This window comes from Neoarius graeffei, chromosome 14 (assembly GCF_027579695.1).
Source record: "Neoarius graeffei isolate fNeoGra1 chromosome 14, fNeoGra1.pri, whole genome shotgun sequence".
NCBI lineage: Eukaryota > Metazoa > Chordata > Actinopteri > Siluriformes > Ariidae > Neoarius > Neoarius graeffei.
Window position 1 is genome coordinate 15,093,220 of NC_083582.1, and position 22,488 is coordinate 15,115,707.

The 22,488-nt window shown below is 46.9% G+C and overlaps 1 protein-coding gene across 1 annotated transcript in view; it reads right to left on the reverse strand.

Moving 5' to 3' along the window:
• Window positions 1–11,412: 11,412 nt before the first annotated feature.
• The window catches only part of slc4a1b (solute carrier family 4 member 1b (Diego blood group)), a 103,110-nt gene continuing 92,034 nt past the window's right edge, over window positions 11,413–22,488 (reverse strand). The window contains exon 17 of the mRNA XM_060939349.1: window positions 11,413–11,616. Within this exon, the coding sequence (XP_060795332.1) occupies window positions 11,536–11,616 (81 nt within the window). The 3' untranslated portion in view covers window positions 11,413–11,535. The remainder of the gene's footprint in view (window positions 11,617–22,488) is intronic.

A 22,488-nucleotide genomic window follows, 5' to 3' on the forward strand; every position in this document is an offset into this window, starting at 1 on the left:
GGCGGGACCATTAGCAATAGCCAGTTCTTTTTTCAACTCCATTAGATCTCCCCATAGCACAGGATCAGTTGAAATAGAGAAGTGTTCTACTGGCGTCGGCTGTGCTGGGTTGACATCCATAACACCCTCGTCTTCCTTCTCGTCACCATGGTATGAACTGATCTCTACCTGGCTTAAAGTGGCTTCGCACATATCCTCCTCCCCGGGGTCTCCCTCGCTCCCATCTTCCTCGTCGTCGCCGACCCCTCGGCTAACACTGGCTGTGGTTATAGCATCTCCCCGGCTAGTGCTAGCAGGGCCATCTCCCTCACTAACATCGCTGATTTCACTAGCTTCGGCTTCCGCGCTGGTAGTGACAGCAGTTGTCGATGTTTTTATAAAAAAACGATCCAACACTGGAACATTTTTAATTGCAGCTACACGCCTGGAGTCTTTCTCTTTTTTTAATTTTCTCTTCGCACAACCACTCAATTGATGTCTGTCCATTTTTCATTTCTACCGCAGTTTTAAAAAAATTGATACATTTCACCGTAGGTGGACTGGCTTAACTGACAGGTTGAGGAAAGGAGGGGTTAATGGTCACATAGGCCACTCTTGCTCAGAATTATGATTATTGTTGTTGTTCTTATGAAATTAGTGTTCATAATGAATTATATATGACTATTTAACAATGTCAAGTGTATAACCATTTTAAGTGTACAAACATTCACGAAAAAATATTTTTAAAGTTTCTGTCATGTGGTGCCCCCCCACTGGCTGTGAGTGGTTAGTGCCCCTGGCCCATATAGTTAATCCGGCCTTGTAAGTGGGTGGAGCACAGAAGGACGGCAGCCCAGAACTGATTCATAAAACTCTTTTATTTAGCTTTTCAGCTTCTATATTTACTCTCACACACACTCAAACACACGCACACACATCCGTCATCTGGTTGGGGAGAGAGCTCCCTCTGCTCTTGCTCTCTCTCCCTAAATAGGGCGTGGTCACTGGGGAAGACACACAAACACATTAATTAACATCAGGTGTAGTGATTCTGCCACTTACCTTCCCTGACTCCGCCCTCCGGTCACAGACCGATGCTTGACCACGCCCCCGCTGCCACATACCCCCACCGCCCGACTCAGGCCGGGCGGCCATCTGGCCTGCAGCCGACTCCCCCCCCTTGACGGGAGAGGAAGTCCGCCATGACCATCTGCGCCCCTGGCCTGTGGATCACCTTGAAGTTAAAGGGTTGGAGTGCCAGATACCAATGGGTGATCCGCGCGTTGGCATCCTTCATGCGGTGGAGCCACTGGAGGGGCATGTGGTCCGAACAGAGGGTGAAAGGGCGTCCCAGCAGGTAGTAACGGAGGGCGAGGACCACCCACTTGATCGCCAGGCACTCTTTCTCAATGGTGCTGTAGCGCCCCTCATGCACCGACAGCTTGCAACTGATATACAGTACTGGGTGATCCTCCCCCTCCACCTCCGTGGACAAAACAGCCCCCAGCCCTCTGTCCGACGCATCCGTCTGTAACATCAAGGGGAGAGAAAAGTCAGGGGAGTGTAAAAGTGGCCCCCCACACAGTGCAGCCTTTACCTTAGAAAAAGCCCGCTGGCATTGCTCCGTCCACTGGACCGGATCTGGTGCCCCCTTTTTAGTCAGATCAGTCAGCAGGCTGGTGACGTCTGAATAATTAGGTATAAACCTACGATAATAGCCAGCCAGCCCCAGGAACTGTCTCACCCCCTTTTTGGTCTTGGGCCTCGGGCAGGCCGCAATTGCTGCTGTCTTGTTAATTTGGGGACGCACCTGCCCGTTGCCCAAGTGGAAGCCCAGATACCGTACTTCCACCCGCCCAATCACACACTTCTTCGGGTTGGCTGTGAGACCCGCTCGCCTCAGCGACCTAAGGACGGCCCCCAGATGTTCGAGGTGCCTCGGCCAGTCATTACTATAGATAATAATGTCGTTGAGGTAGGCGCCGCATAGGTGGCGTGGGGGCGGAGGACCCTATCCATCAGCCGCTGAAATGTAGCAGGCACCCCAAACAGCCCAAAAGGAAGTGTGACAAATTGGTGTAAGCCGAACGGTGTGGAAAAGGCCGTTTTTTCTCGGGATAATGGAGTCAAGGGGATCTGCCAATAACCCTTTGTTAAATCCAGTGTCGAGTAAAAATGAGCCGTGCCTAGCCGATTGAGCAACTCATCAATATGAGGCATTGGGTACTCGTCAAATTTAGACACCGTGTTGACTTTTCTATAGTCTACACAGACCCGGACCAACCCGTCAGCCTTGGGTACCAAGACCACCGGGCTGCTCCAGTCACTGTGGGACTCCTCGACGATGCCCATTTCGAGCATGGCCTCAAGTTCTTCTCGAACCACTTTTTTCTTGTGCTCGGGTAACCTGTAAGGGCGGCTATGCACTACCACCCCCGGGGGCGTCTCAATGTGGTGCCCTATGAGGTTGATGTGGCCGGGCAGGGGCGAGAACACGTCTGAAAACTCGGTCTGCAACTGGGCAACCTCCGCGAGTTGGGTCGGGGAGAGGTGGTCTCCATAGGGGACCGGAGAGGTACGTGATGCCAATGTTCCCTTTTGAACCTCCGGCCCCAGCTCCGCCTTCTCCGGAACCACCAACACCAACGCCACAGGGACCTCCTCATTCCAGAGTTTGAGCAGGTTGAGGTGGTAAATCTGTAGCGCCCCACCCTTATCCGTTCGCCTCACCTCATAGTCAATGTCCCTGACTCACCGTGTGACCTCAAAGGGTATTTGCCACTTTGCGACCAATTTGGGGCTCAATCTGGGCAACAGTACGAGTACTTTATCTCCCAGTGCGAACTCCCTAAGGCGCGTACCCTTGTCGTACAGGCGGGTTTGTCATTCTTGGGCCTGCCGCAAATTCTCCTGAGTTAGGTGCATGAGCGTGTGGAGTTTTGCACGCAGGTCAATAACGTATTGGATTTCATTTTTACTTGGTGAAGGTCCCTCCTCCCAATTTTCCCGCAGCACGTCTAGAATGCCGCACGGCTTACGCCCGTATAACAATTCAAATGGGGAGAACCCCGTGGAGGCTTGGGGGACCTCTCGCACTGCAAATAGCAAGGGTTCGAGCCATTTATCCCAATTACGTGCGTCCTCACTTACGAATTTTTTAATTATATTCTTGAGGGTGCGATTGAACGGTTCAACTAAACTGTCCGTTTGTGGGTGATACATGTTGGTGCGGATCGGCTTAATACCCAACAACCCATACAGTTCGTTCAGTGTACGTGCCATAAACGAGATACCTTGGTCAGTCAGAATCTCTTTCGGGATTCCAACTCGGGAGATAATGCGGAAGAGTGCCTCCACAATACTGCGTGCTGAGACATTGCGAAGAGGCACTGCATCCGGGTATTGTGTTGCATAGTCCACCAGAACTAATATAAAGCGGTACCCTCGTGTTGACTGATCTAATGGCCCGATGAGATCCATCCCAATTCTTTCGAACGGGGTCTCGATTAACAGTAGAGGGCGCAAAGGCGCTTTTGGAATGGCCGCTGGATTTACTAACTGGCATTTGCGGCACGCCGTACACCACCTACGGACATCGCCACAAATTCCTGGCCAATAGAACCGGGCCATTATTCGGGCTAGTGTTTTATCCTACCCTAAGTGTACAGCCATGGGATTAAAGTGAGCCGCCTGGAATACCAATTCCCAGTGGCTCTTTGGAATTAAAAGCTGCGTGACTCGATCTTTAGTTTGAGTGTCCTGCATCACTCAATATAATCTATCCTTCATAATTGCGAAGTAGGGGAAGGACAGGGTGGCGTTTGGCTGGAGCGTTTGACCATCGATTACTCTCACTTGGTCAAACGCATGCCGCAGAGTCTTGTCTCGCGACTGCTCTAATGGAAAATCCGCGAGGGATTCCCCAACAGAAAGAGGAGGAGCCGGCGGCTCCTCGCTCTGACGCGGAGCTGATGTAGACGGCTCTGTGACAGCTGCTCCCACCAATGCGACACTGGGACCTCCCCCTGTTAAACTATGTCAAGACCCACTCTTCACTAGATGACTCATTAATTCCCCAAATCCTGGCCAATCAGTCCCCAAAATTATCGAGTGGGTAAGGCGAGGAGTAATCGCCGCCTTCACTATAAATTTTTCCCCTCGAAAAAGAATGTGTACTGACACTAGAGGGTAGTTGTGAACATCCCCATGCACACACAACACCTTCACCAATTGTGCTCCCCCCAATGCCTTGTCTTGCACCAGGCTTTGGTGGATTGAGGTCTGATTACAGCCAGAATCCACCAACGCCTGATATGTATCCCCTTGGATACTCACCGGTATGCGATACGCTCCGGCCCGATCGAGGGTGGCTCCTGGCGTGTCGGGGATCCGAACCACCGCGCCCACCTCCATTACCAAGCACTGCTGTTGGAGGTGGCCCGGCTACCCACAGCGCCAGCAAACCGGCCTGGGCTTCCTCTTTGCACTAGTGCTCTGGGCTCACTCACCTGAGGGGGGGGAGAGACAGACATAGAAGGGAGAAACGGGAGGGCACCGTGGGTGCGGCGGGCCAGCTGGGGTGGCGCCGGCCCCCGCCTCCGCAGTGGGGGAATGGGGCGAGGAGGAGACACAGGAGGAGGGGGGAGAGAGAGAGAGGAGAGAAGAGGTCGTCTGCTGTCCTGCCGTCGGGACAGCCACCAAATAGTCCTCCACCAGCTCGATTGCCTGATCCAGCGATGCCAGGCGGTGGCACTGGACCCACTCTGCGGTTCCTGCTGGTAAACGAGCGATGAACTGCTCCAGTACCACCTGGTCGATGAGTCCCTCGGTATCACTGTTGTCAGCTCTCAACCACTGCCAGCAGGCGTCCCGGAGTTGCTGGCCAAACGTGAACGGCTGGCCGACTTCCTCCAAGCGCAAAGCGCGGAAGCGCTGACGTTGTTGCTCGGGGGTGCGCCCCACCCGCTGGAGGACGGCCCGGCAAAGGTCCACGTAGGCCAGCCAGTGGTCAGCAGGGAGCTGTAGCGCGGCCAGCTGCGCCTCTCCCATTAGCAGGGGGAGGAGGCGCGCTGCCGCTGTTCCACCGGCCACCCCAAGGTCTCTGCTACCTGCTCAAAGAGCGTGAGGAAGGCCTCAGGGTCGTTCTGCAGGCCCATCTTCGTGAGGGTGAGGGGGAAGAGCCCGCGGCGGTGGAGATGGTGGACCCCGCTGACGCGAGGAGGTGCCGGAACGCCCGACGATCTTCCTGTTGCGCCAGCACCAGGGCCTTGAATTGTTGTTCTTGCTCTTTTCGGAGGGCAAGCAGCACCTGGTGCTGGCTCTGTTGGGCTGTGGTGAGGGTGTGGATCAGGTCTGTGAAGGGGGAGGACTCCATGGGGCTGTTCTCTTCTGTGCTCATCCCGGGTTTCAGCACCACTGTGACAGTTCGTGTAGGTTGGTGGAGCACAGAAGGACGGCAGGCCAGAACTGGGTTCACAAAACTCTTTTATTTATCTTTTCAGCTTCTATATTTACTCTCACACGCACTCAGACACACGCACACACATCCGTCGTCTGGTTGGGGAGAGAGCTCCCTCTGCTCTCGCTCTCTCTCCTTAAATAGGGCGCGGTTACTGGGGAAGACACACAAATGCATTAATTAACGTCAGGTGTAGTGATTCTGCCACTTACCTTCCCTGACTCCGCCCTCCGGTCACAGACCGATGCTTGGCCACGCCCCCGTTGCCACAGTAGCGCTTCTCATTTAAACCAAAAAGTTCTATTTTGGTCTCATCCGTCCACAAAACATTTTTCCAATAGCCTTCTGCCTTGTCAACGTGATCTTTAGCAAACTGCAGACAAGCAGCAATGTTCTTTTTGGACAGCAGTGGCTTTCTCCTTGCAACTCTGCTATGCACACCACTGTTGTTCAGTGTTGTCCTGATGGTGGACTCATGAACATGAACATTAGCCAATGTGAGAGTTGCTGAGAAGTTACCCTGGGGTCCTTTGTGACCTCGCCAAATATTACACGCCTTGTTCTTGGAGTGATCTTTGTTGGTTGACCACTCCTGGGGAGGGTAACAATGGTATTGAATTTCCTCCATTTGTACACAATCTGTCTGACTGTGGATTGATGGAGTCCAAACTCTATAGAGATGGTTTTGTAACCTTTTCCAGCCTGATGAGTATCAACGATGCTTTTTCTGTGGTCCTCAGAAATCTCCTTTGTTTGTGCCATGATACACTTCCATAAATATGCGTTGTGAAGATCAGACTTTGCTAGATCCCTGTTCTTTAAATAAAACAGGGTGCCCACTCACACCTGATTGTCATCCCATTGATTGAAAACACCTGACTCTAATTTCACCTTCAAATTAACTGCTACTCCTAGAGGTTCACATACTTTTGCCACTCACAGATATGTAATATTGGACCATTTTCCTCAATAAATAAATAATTGACCAAGTATAATATTTTTGTCTCATTTGTTTAACTGGGTTCTCTTTACTTTTAGGATTTGTGTGAAACTCTGATGATGTTTTAGGTCATATTTATGCAGAAATATAGAAAATTCTAAAGGATTCACAAACTTTCAAGCACTACTGTATCCCCAATGAACAAGCATGTGGCGACAGTGGCAAGGAAAAACTCCCTCAGAATAGTAGTCTGGCTAACACAACTTCAAAGCTCTGTGAGCATTGGTCTGGCAAAGATATTAAGCCCAACCGTTTCCCAAAGCGCGTGGTTGACCCGCCTCCCTGAAATGCCTCAGTTTGCTACTGGTCGAAGCCAGAAAAGGCTGTGATGAAGCTTAAACCAATCACATCACCCTTTCCTCTGACGTATGTGATGCGACGGAAACTGCTTGAGTAACAGGAAGAAGATAAATACCTCCAGGGCTGCTCTTTGCTCCATTTTCAATGAGAACTTCCCGTTGAATGCTTTCAATACAGCATCTACCGCTGTGTCAAAGGCTTGCCGCTGCTCCATGTTCGTAATGTTTCTAGTGAATGAAGCGCTTCCGGCATAGATTGTGTAAACAATCTATGGCTTCCGGTCGCAGTTCTACTACGTCACTGCCTTGAACACGCCTCTACCCAGGGCCGTTGGAGATGCTCAAAGTTGATTGGCTCCCGATTTTTCAGGAGCTTGGAAGAGCTGGAGATAGCTTGCCTTGCCAGACTAAGTTCACAACAGGCCCCCGTGTTGCGTCACACTTAGGATGGGCGGGCCCAGGCTATCAGAATAGCATTTCCTCAGTCTCTCTCTCTCTTACACACACACACACACACACACACACACACACACACACACACACACACACACACAGCCTATCATTTTACCAAGAAATCATAGGAAATGCTTACAACTGAGACTCGTTCCATAAATGTTAAATAAATGCCTCCTAACAGAAAATTCTACAACATCAGTAATAAGTTTCTCTTTGTTCAACAACAAACACAGTTTTTCAAAAATCCATTTATTATGAGGCTTATATTGGGTATGCCACCACAAGTCTCATAGAGGCTCCAGCTTGCCCACGACCCTGCACAGGATAAGCAGGTTATGGATAATGGATGGATTTATGCTGTTGAAAAAAATTCCTGGGAAAAAGTCATTTAGCATTGTTTGTTTTCTTAATTTATTAAAAAATTTAGTTTTATAGGCTTTTTTTTTGGGGGGGGGGTGTTGAAGCACTTATATCAAGACAGCATTATATATATATATATATATATCACTGGCGGCTCGTTAATAGGGGCGATTTGGGCGACGCACTCCCAAACAGGGAGGGAGATTTTTTTTTTAATCTACTCCTACTACCATGGCAACAGTAATGTCATTGTCCAATCAGGCTAAGGTTGCGCCTGGTGTAGCCACGCCCTTTTGGTGCGATTTCTGTCAGGTTCAGATTTGCCCCAAAATCTCCCATTGACACTAATGGTATGTACGTTTTTTTCAAAAATCATGCTCCCAATGCATTTTCTATTAGGTTTTATGTGCTCGCACAAGCAGCGTGCTTACATCATACGCCTGTTGCGCTGCGCAAGTGTTGTTTTAAGTGCATTTTGGCGGGTTTTGAACATAATTTTGGGCTGGAAAACGCAACTTGCGTGGGAAATGTGTGAACATTCTATGAAGAAGATGGCGAGTGTTGAGTGCAACAATACGATAGCGTCTCTGAAAGAAGTTCCCTTTAGTCGTCGTGCCAATGAGGAGAAAACGGCAATCAAACAGCTAGGACCTCCTAGACCGAATTTAAACATCGTCAAGCAAGTGTCTACAAAGGGGGAGAAGACCTACTCAAGAGGTTTTAACAAGAACTGGTACCACCGGAAAACTTGGCTAGCTGGCTGTGATGTAGTCAATGCTCTTTTTTGCTACCCTTGCATTCTCTTCCACCCTGGAAGTAGCACAGCAGACGGTACAGTGATATCTGATATTTGAATTTAGTAGGCAAAAGTTTTGTGTGTGTGTGTTACCAATGGCAGTTGTTTTACCAATGGCAGTTTAACATTGCCATGTTTTTGTTTTACCAATGGCAGTTTAACATTGCCATGCTTGGAATATTTCAGTAGCCTCAAGTTCTCTCTGACTTGGTGTAAATTAAGCATATTTTCAGTTTTTGTATATTGTACAGTATGTGTGTTCATTGGAGCCAGCAGCACCTTACCTTTTTTCCAACTTGTTAAGCCAAGTTGCACTGACTACAAAACCTTGTGTAACCTTGTGTGTATATAGCTAAATAACTAAAGCCTTTTGTGTTCATTGACATGCTTGTAATACTTTAAATTTCCTTTTAAGGCATGGCTTTCTGGAGGAATTCTTGGGAAAAAAACTGCAGAATTTATTTAGAATTATTATTTGTTGTTAAAATGGTGCAATTCCATATAAAAAACACATAATTAAGCTGCACATGTTTGTTTGATGGTTATGCTTTTCTTCATCTTTTTCAAAACTTAAATAAACACTTGTTTTGGATTTATATCCTGCCACTTTAATTGCATTCTTTAGAATGAAGAAATTAGAATATGTTTATAATTAAGAATTTGTGTCTACTTATTATAGAATACTGGAAAAATATGAGAAAATAAATGAGTAATGTAATATTAATTGATTGTGATGCCAAATGTTTTGCTTTGAAGGCTTCACAATGAATCTTCCTTAGTTTTAGCCTGGCAAGCCAGACTAAATGTGAATATTTGCCACTCGTAGGCAAAAATATTTTTGGCCGCTAGGCGGGTGGGTCTAGTTTACTAGGCTACCTTAGTTTGCCACCTTTAACATGTTCAGTGTTGCCACCTAGTGGAGAGAAGAGATATTGTCTATATTGATATCTGAATTTACCAGGCAAAAACAAGTTCGGCCAATTGATTTGCTACCTAGGTCAATTTACTTCAGTCCCGTGGACATTTATGGTCCGTGTAGACATAATGGGGGAAAATTGCCCCCCCTGAAAAAAAATTCAGGAGCTGCCACTGAGATATATATATATATATATATATATATATATATATATATATATATATATATACAGTGGTGCTTGAAAGTTTGTGAACCCTTTAGAATTTCCTATATTTCTGCATAAATATGACCTAAAACATCATCATATTTTCACACAAGTCCTAAAAGTAGATAAAGAGAACCCAGTTAAACAAATGAGACAAATATATTATACTTGGTCACTTATTTATTGAGGAAAATGATCCAATATTACATATCTGTGAGTGGCAAAAGTATGTGAACCTCTAGGATTAGCAGTTAATTTGAAGGTGAAATTAGAGTCAGGTGTTTTCATTCAATGGGATGACAATCAGGTGTGAGTGGGCACCCTGTTTTATTTAAAGAACAGGGATCTATCAAAGTCTGATCTTCACAACATGATTGTGGAAGTGTATCATGACACGAACAAAGGAGATTTCTGAGGACCTCAGAAAAAGCATTGTTGATGCTCATCAGGCTGGAAAAGGTTACAAAACCATCTCTATAGAGTTTGGACTACACCAATCCACAGTCAGACAGATTGTGTACAAATGGAGGATATTCAAGACCATTGTTACCCTCCCCAAGAGTGGTCGACCAACAAAGATCACTCCATGAGCAAGGTGTGTAATAGTCGGCGAGGTCACAAAGGACCCCAAGGTAACTTCTAAGCAACTGAAGACCTCTCTCACATTAACATTAGCCAATGTTCATGAGTCCACCATCAGGAGAACACTGAACAACAATGGTGTGCATGGCAGGGTTGCAAGGAGAAAGCCACTGCTCTCTAAAAAGAACATTGCTGCTCATCTGCAGTTTGCTAAAGATCATGTGGACAAGCCAGAAGGGTATTGGAAAATGTTTTGTGGACAAATGAGATCAAAATAGAACTTTTTGGTTTCAATGAGAAGCGTTATGTTTGGAGAAAGGAAAGCACTGCATTCCAACATAAGAACCTTATCCCTTCTGTGAAACATGGTGGTGGTAGTATCATGGTTTGGGCCTGTTTTGCTGCATCTGGGCCAGGATGATTTGCCATCATTGTTGGAACAAGGAATTCTGAATTATACCAGCAAATTCTAAAGGAAAATATCAGGACATCTGTCCATGAACTAAATCTCAAGAGAAGGTGAGTCATGCAGCAAGACAGCAACCCTAAGCATACAAGTCATTCTACCAAAGAATGGTTAAAGAAGAATAAAGTTAATGTTTTGGAATGGCCAAGTCAAAGTCCTGACCTTAATCCAATCGAAATGTTGTGGAAGGACCTGAAGCGAGCAGTTCATGTGAGGAAACCCACCAAGATCCCAGAGTTGAAGCTGTTCTGTATGGAGGAATGGGCTAAAATTCCTCCAAGCCGGTGTGCAGGACTGATCAACAGTTACCACAAATGTTTAGTTGCAGTTATTGCTGCACAAGGGGGTCACACCAGATACTGAACGCAAAGGTTCACATACTTTTGCCACTCACAGATATGTAATATTGGATCATTTTCCTCAATAAATAAATGACCAAGTATAATATTTTTATCTCATTTTTTTAACTGGGTTCTCTTTATCTACTTTTAGGACTTGTGTGAAAATCCGATGATGTTTTAGGTCATATTTATGCAGAAATATAGAAAATTCTAAAGGGTTCACAAACTTTCAAGCACCACTGTATATATATATATATATATATATATATATATATATATATATATATATATATAAAATATAAAGTACATTTTACTTTTAAATAAAGAGAAATTTACAATAAAATAAATAGATAGCTGGTTACCAGTGACTCCAAAGCTTTTATTTTTTTTTCCATAATACATTTTTTAAACACAATTCAACAGTGATTTTTATACCATTTGTCTGTACTGTTTATCATTATTTTTTGTTGCAGTAGTGATACAAGACAAATTTCCTCTCTGAGGTATTTTAAAGTTATTTTATACTTAAAATTACAGTTGAAGTGGCATAGAGAAAGTCATAAAATGATTACATTTAACTTGGAGATATTGGTAGGTATACTACATTTATTAAGCATCTCCATATCACAAGTTGTTATGGGACTCAAAGTAGCTTTTGCCTCATTGGTGTAACACATTTATGATGGCATCCGAGTCTCTGCATACACGTCCACTCCGGGCTCCTCCTCAAATGTCACTTTGACATCAACAGCATCCAACTGACAGACATGAAATGAGAGGAATTAATAACTTTGTAAACTTTATAACATCCATTTAATAAAAGGTAATATAGAGCATTTCCAACAGCAGCAACAACAACAAAAATTACAATTATAAAATAAACCTATTAAACAGGAGAATTTCAGTTTTATATAAGTGGATTCCCAAAACTTTATTGCACTTTAATAATTTATATAATTTCCAATAATAATAATAATAATAATAATCAGTTAATTCGAATACCAGTGCTGAATTCTGGATTCGAATTGGTCAGATTTTTCTATAGCAGCATATAACAGCTACATTAATGTACTTCTTCTTCTTTTGGCTGCTCCCGATTAGGGGTCGCCACAGCGGCTCTTTTGTCTCCATTCCTCCCTGTCTTCCGCATCCTTCTCTACCACACCTGCCACTTTCATGTCCTCTCTCACCACATCCATGTATCTCCTCTTTGGCCTTCCTCATTTTCGTTTGCCTGGCAGCTCCATACTCAACATTCTCCTTCCCACATGCTCTGCATCTCATCTCAGGATGTGCCCATACCATCTCAGTCTCATCTCTCTTAGCTTAATTCCCAAGCTCTCCACATGTGCTGTCCCTCTGACGTGCTCATTTCTTATCCTGTCCAACCTTGTCACTCCCATCGCAAACCTTAACATCCTCAACTCCGCCACCTCCAACTTTGCCTCCTGTCTCTTCGTTAAGGGTACGGTCTCCAATCCATACATCACAGCTGGTCTCACTACTGTCTTATACATCTTACCTTTCACTTTTGCTGGGACTTTCCTATCACAAATGACTCCCAAAATCCTTCTCCAACTGCTACACCCTGCCTGCACTCTCTTTCTCACCTCACTATCGCAGCCCCCATTTTCCTGCACAGTTGACCCCAGGTACTTGAATTCACCAACTTTCTTTACGTCTACTCCTTGCATCTTCACTACACTCTCATCCCCATTCTCATTAATGCACATGTATTCTGTTTTGCTACTGCTCACCTTCATTCCTCTTCGTTCCAATGCATACCTCCATCTCTCCAAACCCAACTCAACCTCCTTTCTACTTTCACCACATATCACAATATCATCCGCAAACATCAAGTTCCATGGTGACTCTTGCCTCACTTCGTCCGTCAAGCTATCCATCACTATTTCAAACAAGAAAGGACTCAAAGCAGATCCTTGATGGAGTCCCACCTTCACCTTGAACCATTCAGTTGTTCCAACTGCACACCTCACTGCTGTTTCACTGTTCTCATACATGTCTTGCACCACTCTAATATATTTCTCATTCACTCCACTCTTTCTCATACAATACCAAAAGTCATCTCTTGGCAGGGTGGCACGGTGGTGTAGTGGTTAGCGCTGTCGCCTCACAGCAAGAAGGTCCGGGTTCGAGCCCCGTGGCCGGCGAGGGCCTTTCTGTGCGGAGTTTGCATGTTCTCCCCATGTCCATGTGGATTTCCTCCGGGTGCTCCGGTTTCCCCCACAGTCCAAAGACATACAGGTTAGGTTAACTGGTGACTCTAAATTGACTGTAGGTGTGAATGTGAGTGTGAATGGTTGTCTGTGTCTATATGTCAGCCCTGTGATGACCTGGCGACTTGTCCAGGGTGTACCCTGCCTTTCGCCTGTAGTCAGCTGGGATAGTCTCCAGCTTGCCTGCGACCCTGTAGAACAGGATAAAGTAGAACAGGATAAAGTGGCTAGAGATAATGAGATGAGATGAGATGAGATCTCTCGGCACTCTATCGTATGCCTTCTCCAGGTCTACAAACACACAATGTAGCTTTCTCTGGCCTTCTCTGTACTTCTCCATTAACATTCTTAAAGCAAAAATTGCATCCGATGTGCTCTTCCTTGGCAAAAACCTGTACTGCTGTTCACAGATTGCTACCTCTCTTCTCAATCTCGCCTCCAATACCCTTTCCCATAGCTTCATGGTGTGGCTCATCAATTTTATTCCTCTGTAATTACTGCAGCTCTGTACATCTCCCTTATTCTTGTATATTGGGACTAGCACACTCTTTCTCCATTCATTTGGCATTTTCTCATTCTCTGGGATCTTATTAAACAATCTTGTTAGGAACTCCACAGCCGTCTCACCCAAACATCTCCAAGCCTCAATCAGGATACCATCTGGTCTGACTGCTTTCCTAGTCTTCATTCTTTTCATGGCTGCCCTCACCCTCATCCTTACTAACCAACTCTGCTTCCTGATTTGCTGTCTCCAACGAATCTGACCTTTTCTCTCTTGGATTCTCCTCATTTAATGAATCCTCAAAGTCAGGGCCACGTTAACCCTTGCCGAGGCCCTGGGCAGACACACCCCTGAGGCCCCACCCCCGCCTGTTGTCAACTACGCTCAGCAAATTCACCCCCTCAGACGTGCCTGTCTAACTAGACACAGAAACTTAAATAATGACAGTGGCACAATTAGAAATACTATTGAATGATAAAACTTTATATCCATCAACACCTATTTCATCGAGAAAAAGCAATAGTGAAATAGGCAATTGCATGGTGAAAAAATCCATCAGACATCACAGTTAACAAGTCTGGTTAACTAAAGTTTAGCCTCAAGAAGCCTTTGAATGAGTGAGTCAATGAACAACATGTCAAGAACATAACCTAGGCCTACAACAGTTTCTTTAGTATTCAGAACAAGAACATTCATTTGGTATATAACCGTTCGTTTTCATTTTGGAATCCAGGCGACTTTTAACTTGTGAAAACAAAGAGCGATAACAAAGAAAGAAAAATATCTTGCTAGAGGTCTGTGCGGGACAGAATTTTCAGTCCCGCTCCCGCCCGATCCCGCAAAGAATTATGATTTTCAGTCCCGCTCCCGCCCGCGCCTGCCATATTTTGTCCCACTCCCGCCCGCAAATCCCGCATGATGCAGACGTTTGCGTTATTTCTCACGAAAGTTCTTGTCATTGGCTTGGGGAATTAAACATGCTGAGATTAGCTGAGCTCTCCACTGACCGATCCTTCACCTAGCGCACGTAGCGAGGGTGCGTGTTGCCAGGCGGCATGCGCAGCTGAGGCTTTACAGAGATACCCAACACACCTACCAAAATCTACAGTGGATATTAAGAATATTGTACATTGCACATAGCTTATATGTCACTCCTCACATTTACATTCTAGGAAATACAAGTAGGCCTATAAAAATTAATATAATTTAAAGACACAGCATGATGGTGCCCTGCCCCCTACTTTGAGTGGATTTGAGCATAAATATCTACAGCTCACGTTCAGGGGTGCGTTTCAAGCAATGTACCTCTTTTTAAAGCAGCACTTACTTCTGAAGCACTGTGAGCTTCACTAGAGGAGCTCTGCTCTTCTGCCAGAGATCTCAAACACGGAAGAGCGGAAAGGAATCGGAAACGTACGCGAAATTAGACCACATCCGCAAATTTAGGCATCTTAAAATGTTTTTATTAATGCCAAATAAAATATCCAGCACAAATTATATATGATAGACATAAATTAATAATTTATAAATTTTATTTTAAACACGTTTTTAGTTAGCGGGACTGCAGCTTATCACCTCTTCCGCCCGCTCCCGCATTGTGCACTCCCCCTCCCACCCGCGCCTGCAATGAGCTTTCAACATTTGTCCCGCGCCGCACTGCTTTGCGTCAGGTCCTGCGGGATTCCCGCGGGAGTGCAGGGCTCTATATCTTGCTTCTCAGAAAAAAAAATCTCAAAATGTTAGGCTATGTGAAACATTTCATCCTTTCACACACGTAATGTCCCAAACAGCAGTGGCACACAGCTTTGCGCATTCAGTTTGACAACCATGGGTCAGCTTACAAGAGCACTTTCCTACTTTTCTGGAAAGCGAAGTCATTAATTAAATCATTGAACTCAAGCTGGCATAGCGTGTGAAAACATGGTGGACAGTGATCATATTGACAATGACGGGTGATTTATGCGACGGGACAAGGTGGGCTTCCTTATGGGTGGCGAAATGCATCAAAAATGTTATCAATATGATCAAAACTTTTGAAAATATCATTTCATATTTTCCAATCTCGCTACCTCCGAGGCCCCCTAGTGGCCAAGGCCCTGGGCAGCTGCCCATGAAGCCCATTAGGATAACGTGTCCTTGCTCAAAGTAGAGCCCTGCACTCCCGCGGGACCTGATGCAAAGCAGTGCGACGCGGGACAAATTTTGAAAGCTCATTGCGGGCGCGGGCGGGAGGGGGAGTGCACAATGCGGGAGCGGGCGGGAGAGGTGATAAGCTGCAGTCCCGCTAACTAAAAACGTGTTTAAAATAAAATTTATAAATTATTAATTTATGTCTATCATATATAATTTGTGCTGGATATTTTATTTGGCATTAATAAAAACATTTTAAGATGCCTAAATTTGCAGATGTGGTTGTGGCAGTGGGGGCATGGCCAAGCAGCAGTCTGTGAATGGAGCGCGGGGTCGGGGAAGGTAAGTGGCTAGGTCATTACACCTGATGTCAATTTGTGTGTGTGTGTGTTTGTTTGTTGTAGGGATGGAGTATAAAGGGAGGGGGAGAGGAGAGAAGAGGGATTGGCTCCCCGACCACAACACGTGTGTGAGTGAGTGAATGAGTGAAAGAAAGAAAGCTGAAAAGCTCAATAAAGTGAACTGTGTTTATCGGGGATTACTACAGTGGTGCTGAAACCCGCACTGTATGTCCCGGGTTTTAGCACCACTGTAGTAATCCCCGATGTGGGTGGAGCACAGAAGCACGGCAGGCGAGAGTTCGTGTTCACACCCACTCACTTTATTGAGCTTTTCAGCTTTCTTTCTTTCACTCACTCACTCACTCACTCACTCACTCACTCACTCACTCACTCATGTGTTGTGGTCGGGGAGCGAATCCCTCTCCTCTCCCCCTCCCTTTATACTCCATCCCTGCAACACACACACACACACACACACACACACACACACACACACACACACACACACAAATTGACATCAGGTGTAATGATCTAGCCACTTACCTTCCCTGACCCCACCCTCCATTCACAGACTGCTGCTTGGCCACGCCCCCGCTGCCACAGTGGTCTAATCTCATGTACGTTTCCGATTCCTTTCCACTCTTCCATGTTTGAGATCTCCAATCATGGCAGAAGAGCAGAGCTCCTCTAGTGAAGCTCACAATGGGTATCTCTGTAAAGCCTCAGCTGCGCATGCCGCCTGGCAACGCGCACCCTCGGTATGTGCGCTAGGTGAAGGATCGGTCAGTGGAGAGCTCAGCTAAGCTCAGCATGTTTAATTCCCCAAGCCAATCACAAGAACTTTCGTGATAAATAACGCTGTGGCAGCGGGGGCGTGGTCAAGCGCTGGTCTGTGACAGGAGGGCGGAGTCAGGGAAGGTAAGTAGCAGAATCACTACACCTGACGGCAATTAACCTGTGTTTGTGTGTCTTCCCAGTGACCGCGCCCTATTTAGGGAAGGAGAGTGGAGAGCAGGAGAGATCATCGCCGGACGAGATGCTAGTCTGTGCCTCTAGTCTCCGAATAGAAAAACGTTGTTAAGGCTGAAAAGTTTTTTTTTTAGATATTTTTTGGGGCTTTTTTCACCTTTATTGGATAGGACAGTGTAGAGACAGGAAATGAGTGGGAGAGAGAGATGGGGAGGGATCGGGAAATGACCTTGGGCCAGAATCGAACCCAGGTCCCCGGATTTATGGTATGGCGCCTTATCCACCTGGCCGGCGGCCGTTCCAAAAGCGTCTTTGTGCCCCCTCCCATTAATCGAGACCCCGTTTGAGAGAATTGGGATGGATCTCGTTGGACCATTAGATCGGTCAGCACGAGGGTACCACTTTATATTAGTTCTGGTGGACTATGCAATGCAATACCCGGAAGCAGTGCCTCTGCGCAATATCTCAGCACGCAGTATTGCAGAGGCGCTCTTCCGCGTTATCTCCCGAGTTGGAATCCCGAAAGAGATTCTGACTGATCAAGGCACCACATTTATGTCACGGACACTGCGCGAACTGTATGGGTTATTGGGGATTAAGCCGATCCACACCAGCGTGTATCACCCACAAACGGATGGTTTAGTGGAACGGTTCAATCGCACCCTCAAAAATATCATTAAAAAATTCGTAAGTGAGGATGCACATAATTGGGATCAGTGGCTCGAGCCCTTGTTGTTCTCAGTGCGAGAGGTCCCCCAAGCCTCCACGGGGTTCTCCCCATTCGAATTATTATATGGGCGTAAGCCGCGCGGCATCCTAGACGTGCTGTGGGAAAATTGGGAGGAGGGACCTTCACACAGCAAGAACGAAATTCAATACATTATGGACCTGTGCGCAAAACTCCACACGCTCATCCACCTAACCCAGGAGAATTTGCAGCAGGCCCAAGAATGGCAAACCCGCCTGTACAACAAGGGTACGTGCCTTAGGGAGTTCACACCGGGAGATAAAGTACTCGTACTGTTGCCCACATCGAGCTCCAAATTGATCGCCAGGTGGCAAGGACCCTTTGAGGTCACATGGCGAGTCGGGGACGTCGACTATGAGGTGAGGCGAACGGACAGGGCTGGGGCACTGCAAATTTACCACCTCAACCTACTTAAACTCTGGAATGAGGAGGTCCCTGTGGCGTTGGTGTCGGTGGTTCCGGAGAAGGCAGAGCTGGGGCTGGGGGTTCAAAAGGGGGCATTGGCATCATGCACCTCTCTGGTCCCCTGTGGAGACCACCTCTCCCCGACCCAACTCACGGAGGTCACCCAGTTGCAGACCGAGTTTTTGGATGTGTTCTCGCCCCTGCCCAGTCGCACTAACCTCATAGAGCACCACATAGAGATGCCCCCGGGGGTAGTAGTGCGTAGCCGCCCTTACAGGCTACCCGAACACAAAAAAAAGGTGGTTCGGGAAGAACTTGAGACCATGCTTGAAATGGGCATCGTCGAGGAGTCCCACAGTGACTGGAGCAGCCCGGTGGTCTTGGTACCCAAGGCCGATGGATCGGTCCGGTTCTGTCTGGACTATAGAAAAGTCAACGCGGTGTCTAAATTCGATGCATACCCGATGCCTCGTATTGATGAGTTGCTCGATCGACTCGGCCCTGTTCGCTTTTATTCGACGCTGGATTTGACGAAGGGATATTGGCAGATCCCCTTGACTCCACTATCCCGAGAAAAAACGGCCTTTTCCACACTGTTTGGGTTAGACCAATTCGTCACCCTTCCGTTTGGGCTGTTTGGGGCGCCCGCTACGTTTCAGCGGCTGATGGACAGAGTCCTCCGCCCTCACACCACTTATGCGGCCGCCTATCTAGATGACATTATCATCTATAGTAATGACTGGCAGAGGCACCTCGAACATCTGAGGGCCGTCCTTAGGTCGCTGAGATGAGCGGGGCTCACAACCAACCCAAAGAAGTGTGCGATTGGGCAGGTGGAAGTACGGTATCTGGGCTTCCACTTGGGCAACGGGCAGGTGCGTCCCCAAATTAATAAGATGGCAGCGATTGCGGCCTGCCCGAGGCCCAAGACCAAAAAGGGGGTGAGACAGTTCCTGGGGCTGGCTGGCTATTACCGTAGGTTTATACCTAATTATTCGGACGTCATCAGCCCGCTGACTGATCTCACTAAAAAGGGGGCACCAGATCCGGTCCGGTGGACGGAGCAATGCCAGCGGGCTTTTTCTAAAGTGAAGGCTGCACTGTGTGGGGGGCCACTTTTACACTCCTCTGACTTTTCTCTCCCCTTTGTGTTGCAGACCGATGCGTCGGACAGAGGGCTGGGGGCGGTTTTGTCCCAGGAGGTGGAGGGGGAGGACCGCCCCATCCTGTACATTAGCAGGAAGCTGTCAGTGCGTGAGGGGCACTACAGCACGATCGAGAAAGAGTGTCTGGCGATCAAGTGGGCGGTCCTCGCCCTCCGTTACTACCTACTGGGGCGCCCTTTCACCCTCTGTTCAGACCACGCGCCCCTCCAGTGGCTCCACCGCATGAAGGATGCCAATGCGCGGATCACCCGTTGGTATTTGGCACTCCAACCCTTCAATTTTAAGGTGGGCCACAGGCCGGGGGCGCAGATGGTCGTGGCGGACTTCCTCTCCCATCAAGGATGGCCGCCCGGCCTGAGTCGGGCGGTGGGGGTATGTGGCAGCGGGGGCGTGGTCAAGCGCCGGTCTGTGACAGGATGGTGGAGTCAGGGAAGGTAAGTGGCAGAATCACTACACCTGATGGCAATTAACCTGTGTTTGTGTGTCTTCCCAGTGACTGCGCCCTATTTAGGGAAGGAGAGCGGAGAGCAGGGGAGATCATCGCCGGACGAGATGCTAGTCTGTGCCTCTAGTCTCCGAATAGAAAAACATTGTTAAGGCTGAAAAGGTTAACAATAAAAGCCATATCCGAACCTGATCTCTGTCTTGCCATCCTCTGTGCTCCACCCACGCCTAGCGAACCGCTACAAATGCGAATGTCTGCATCATGCGGGATTTGCGGGCGGGAGCGGGACAAAATATGGCAGGTGCGGGCGGGAGCGGGACTGAAAATCATAATTCTTTGTGGGAGCGGGACTGAAAATTCTGTCCCATGCAGGCCTCTACCTCAAAGTACTCTTTCCATTTTCTTAATACACTCTCTTTGTTTGTCAGCACATTTCTATTTACCAGTGGCGGCTCCTGAATTTTTTTTCAGGGGGGGCAATTTTCCCCCGTTATGTCTACATGGACCATAAATGTCCACAGGACTGAAGTAAATTGACCTACCGTAGGTAGCAAGTCAACTGTTCTACAGAATGTTCTGTAAATAGATTTTGTACTTCAAACTCCATGACCAGCAAGAATTTTACAGACTGTGCAACTTAAGGACAAACAGGAAAGTGCACTTACTGTAACAAAACATTGTAAATAGTTGGCTAACATAACAATAGCAGTTGAATAAATAGATGAGTGGATCTTTAGATCTTGCAATTACTGGTATTTACCAAGGATATTACCAAAGTGCTAACTCTCAGAGCAAAGTGTGGCAAATATAAAAATGCACATTGAAAACATCAAAAGTGAACGGATTCTGTGACTGTGTGTGTGTGTGTGTGAGTCACGAAGTCAACCAAACCCAGAAAAACACCACGGTGACTGGAGCCCTCAGTTTCGTCTTTGCCTCGTAGAGCTAACTTGAACACTCCACAAAATTTCACGCATCGGGTGAGCCGGTTTAATATGTGCCTGTTCTTGCTCACCTCATCGTTGTGGCGGTGAACTGCTAACCTGTAGCCCTCATCCGGCTGTGTAGCGATGTTCACTCTCCCAAAAGCCGAAAATTTCAGGCAGCTGCCCATGTGAATCTTTGATGACTCATGTTTTTTTTATTTTCTCCAACAAATGATGCATGTCCGAAACTCCAGTGACCGTCCAAGCAGTGTTGTCCGTGGAGCCACCTCCAGGGTGGAAAAGTAAGCAGGGGGAGCAGAAAACCGCTGAGGCGTTCTCGCAGCCAGCTCGCCAGGATTTGCGCTGGGACCATGTTGAAGTAAAACCTCGAGTATATGATTTCCCCCCTTGTCAAAATTTGTTTTATGTTTAGATTTGGTCGAGGGGGGTCCAGCTTGTTTTGTTGCCAATTTAACTTGATTTGATCGCTGACTAAATGGAACTTCTTTTAAGGACCGCACTGAATTGCTTTCCGCATCCATCTCACTTCAGAAACTGAGCGGATCGAACGCAACTTTGCCACGCTTCGCAGTGATGTAAGCACGTTAGGGCAAGCCCCCCCGGAACCCATAGAGATTGCATTGAAGTGTCAGTCAGGAGAAAAAAATATAATAACATGGGACTCTATCAGTGAACTCTTGGGCGATTTTCAGCGTGAATGAAATAGCCCCAAAAGGGGCAGTACTCTAGAAGCAAGACCACCCTGATTGGACAATGATACCCAGAGACAGATTAAAATGGCCTCGAGCAGCGCTGGTGAAAGTTTGTTTTAAAAAAAGAAAAAAAACTTTTTTTTTTTGTTTTGGCAGTGCGTCGCCCAATCGTCCTTATGCACCAGCCGCCCTTGCTATTTACATCTTTCATCACTCTTACCTGCTGTACATCCCTCGCTTCCCTGTTTCTCTACCTAGCTTGTCTGTACAGGTCTTTCTCTCCTTCTTTGGTCTCCAGTCTTTTGTACAACTCCTGGTATGCATCTGCTTTCGCCTTCGCTACCACTCTTTTTGCCTTCTGCCTCGTCTCTCTGTATAACTGCCTGCTTTCCTCGTCTCTCTGGTCGTCCCAATTCTTCTTTGATAGCCTCTTCTCTTTTATAATTTCCTGCACTTCTTTGTTCCACCACCATGTCTCCTTGTCTCCCTTCCTCCTTCCCAATGACCACCCTAGCACCTTCCTTGCTGCCTCTCTTACTAGTACAGCAGTAGTATTCCAATCTTCTGGCAGACTTCCATGACCACTGAATGCTCGTCTCATTTCTTCCCTAAACTCCTTCTGATGTTCAACCTCTTTTAGTTTCCATCACTTAATCTTCAGCTTCACTATTTCACACTTCCTCTTTTTCACTTTCAAGCTCATCCTGCACACGACCACTTGATGTTGTCTAGCTACACTCTCCCCTGCCATCACTTTACAGTCTCCAGTCTCCTTCAGGTTACCCCTTCTGCAGAGTATGTAGTCCACCTGTGTAGATCTTCCTCCACTCTTAAACGTCACCCTGTGCTGCTCTTTCTTCTCGAAGTATGTATTGACTATTGCCAAATTCACCTTCTTTGAAAAATCAACCATCATGGTTGATTTAGTGGTAGAAACTAAAAGAGGTTGAACATCAGAAGGAGCTTAGGGAAGAAATGAGATGATATAGTGTAAGAGAGAGAAATGTGGAAACATTTCTCTCTCTTACACCATATCTGCCCATCACGT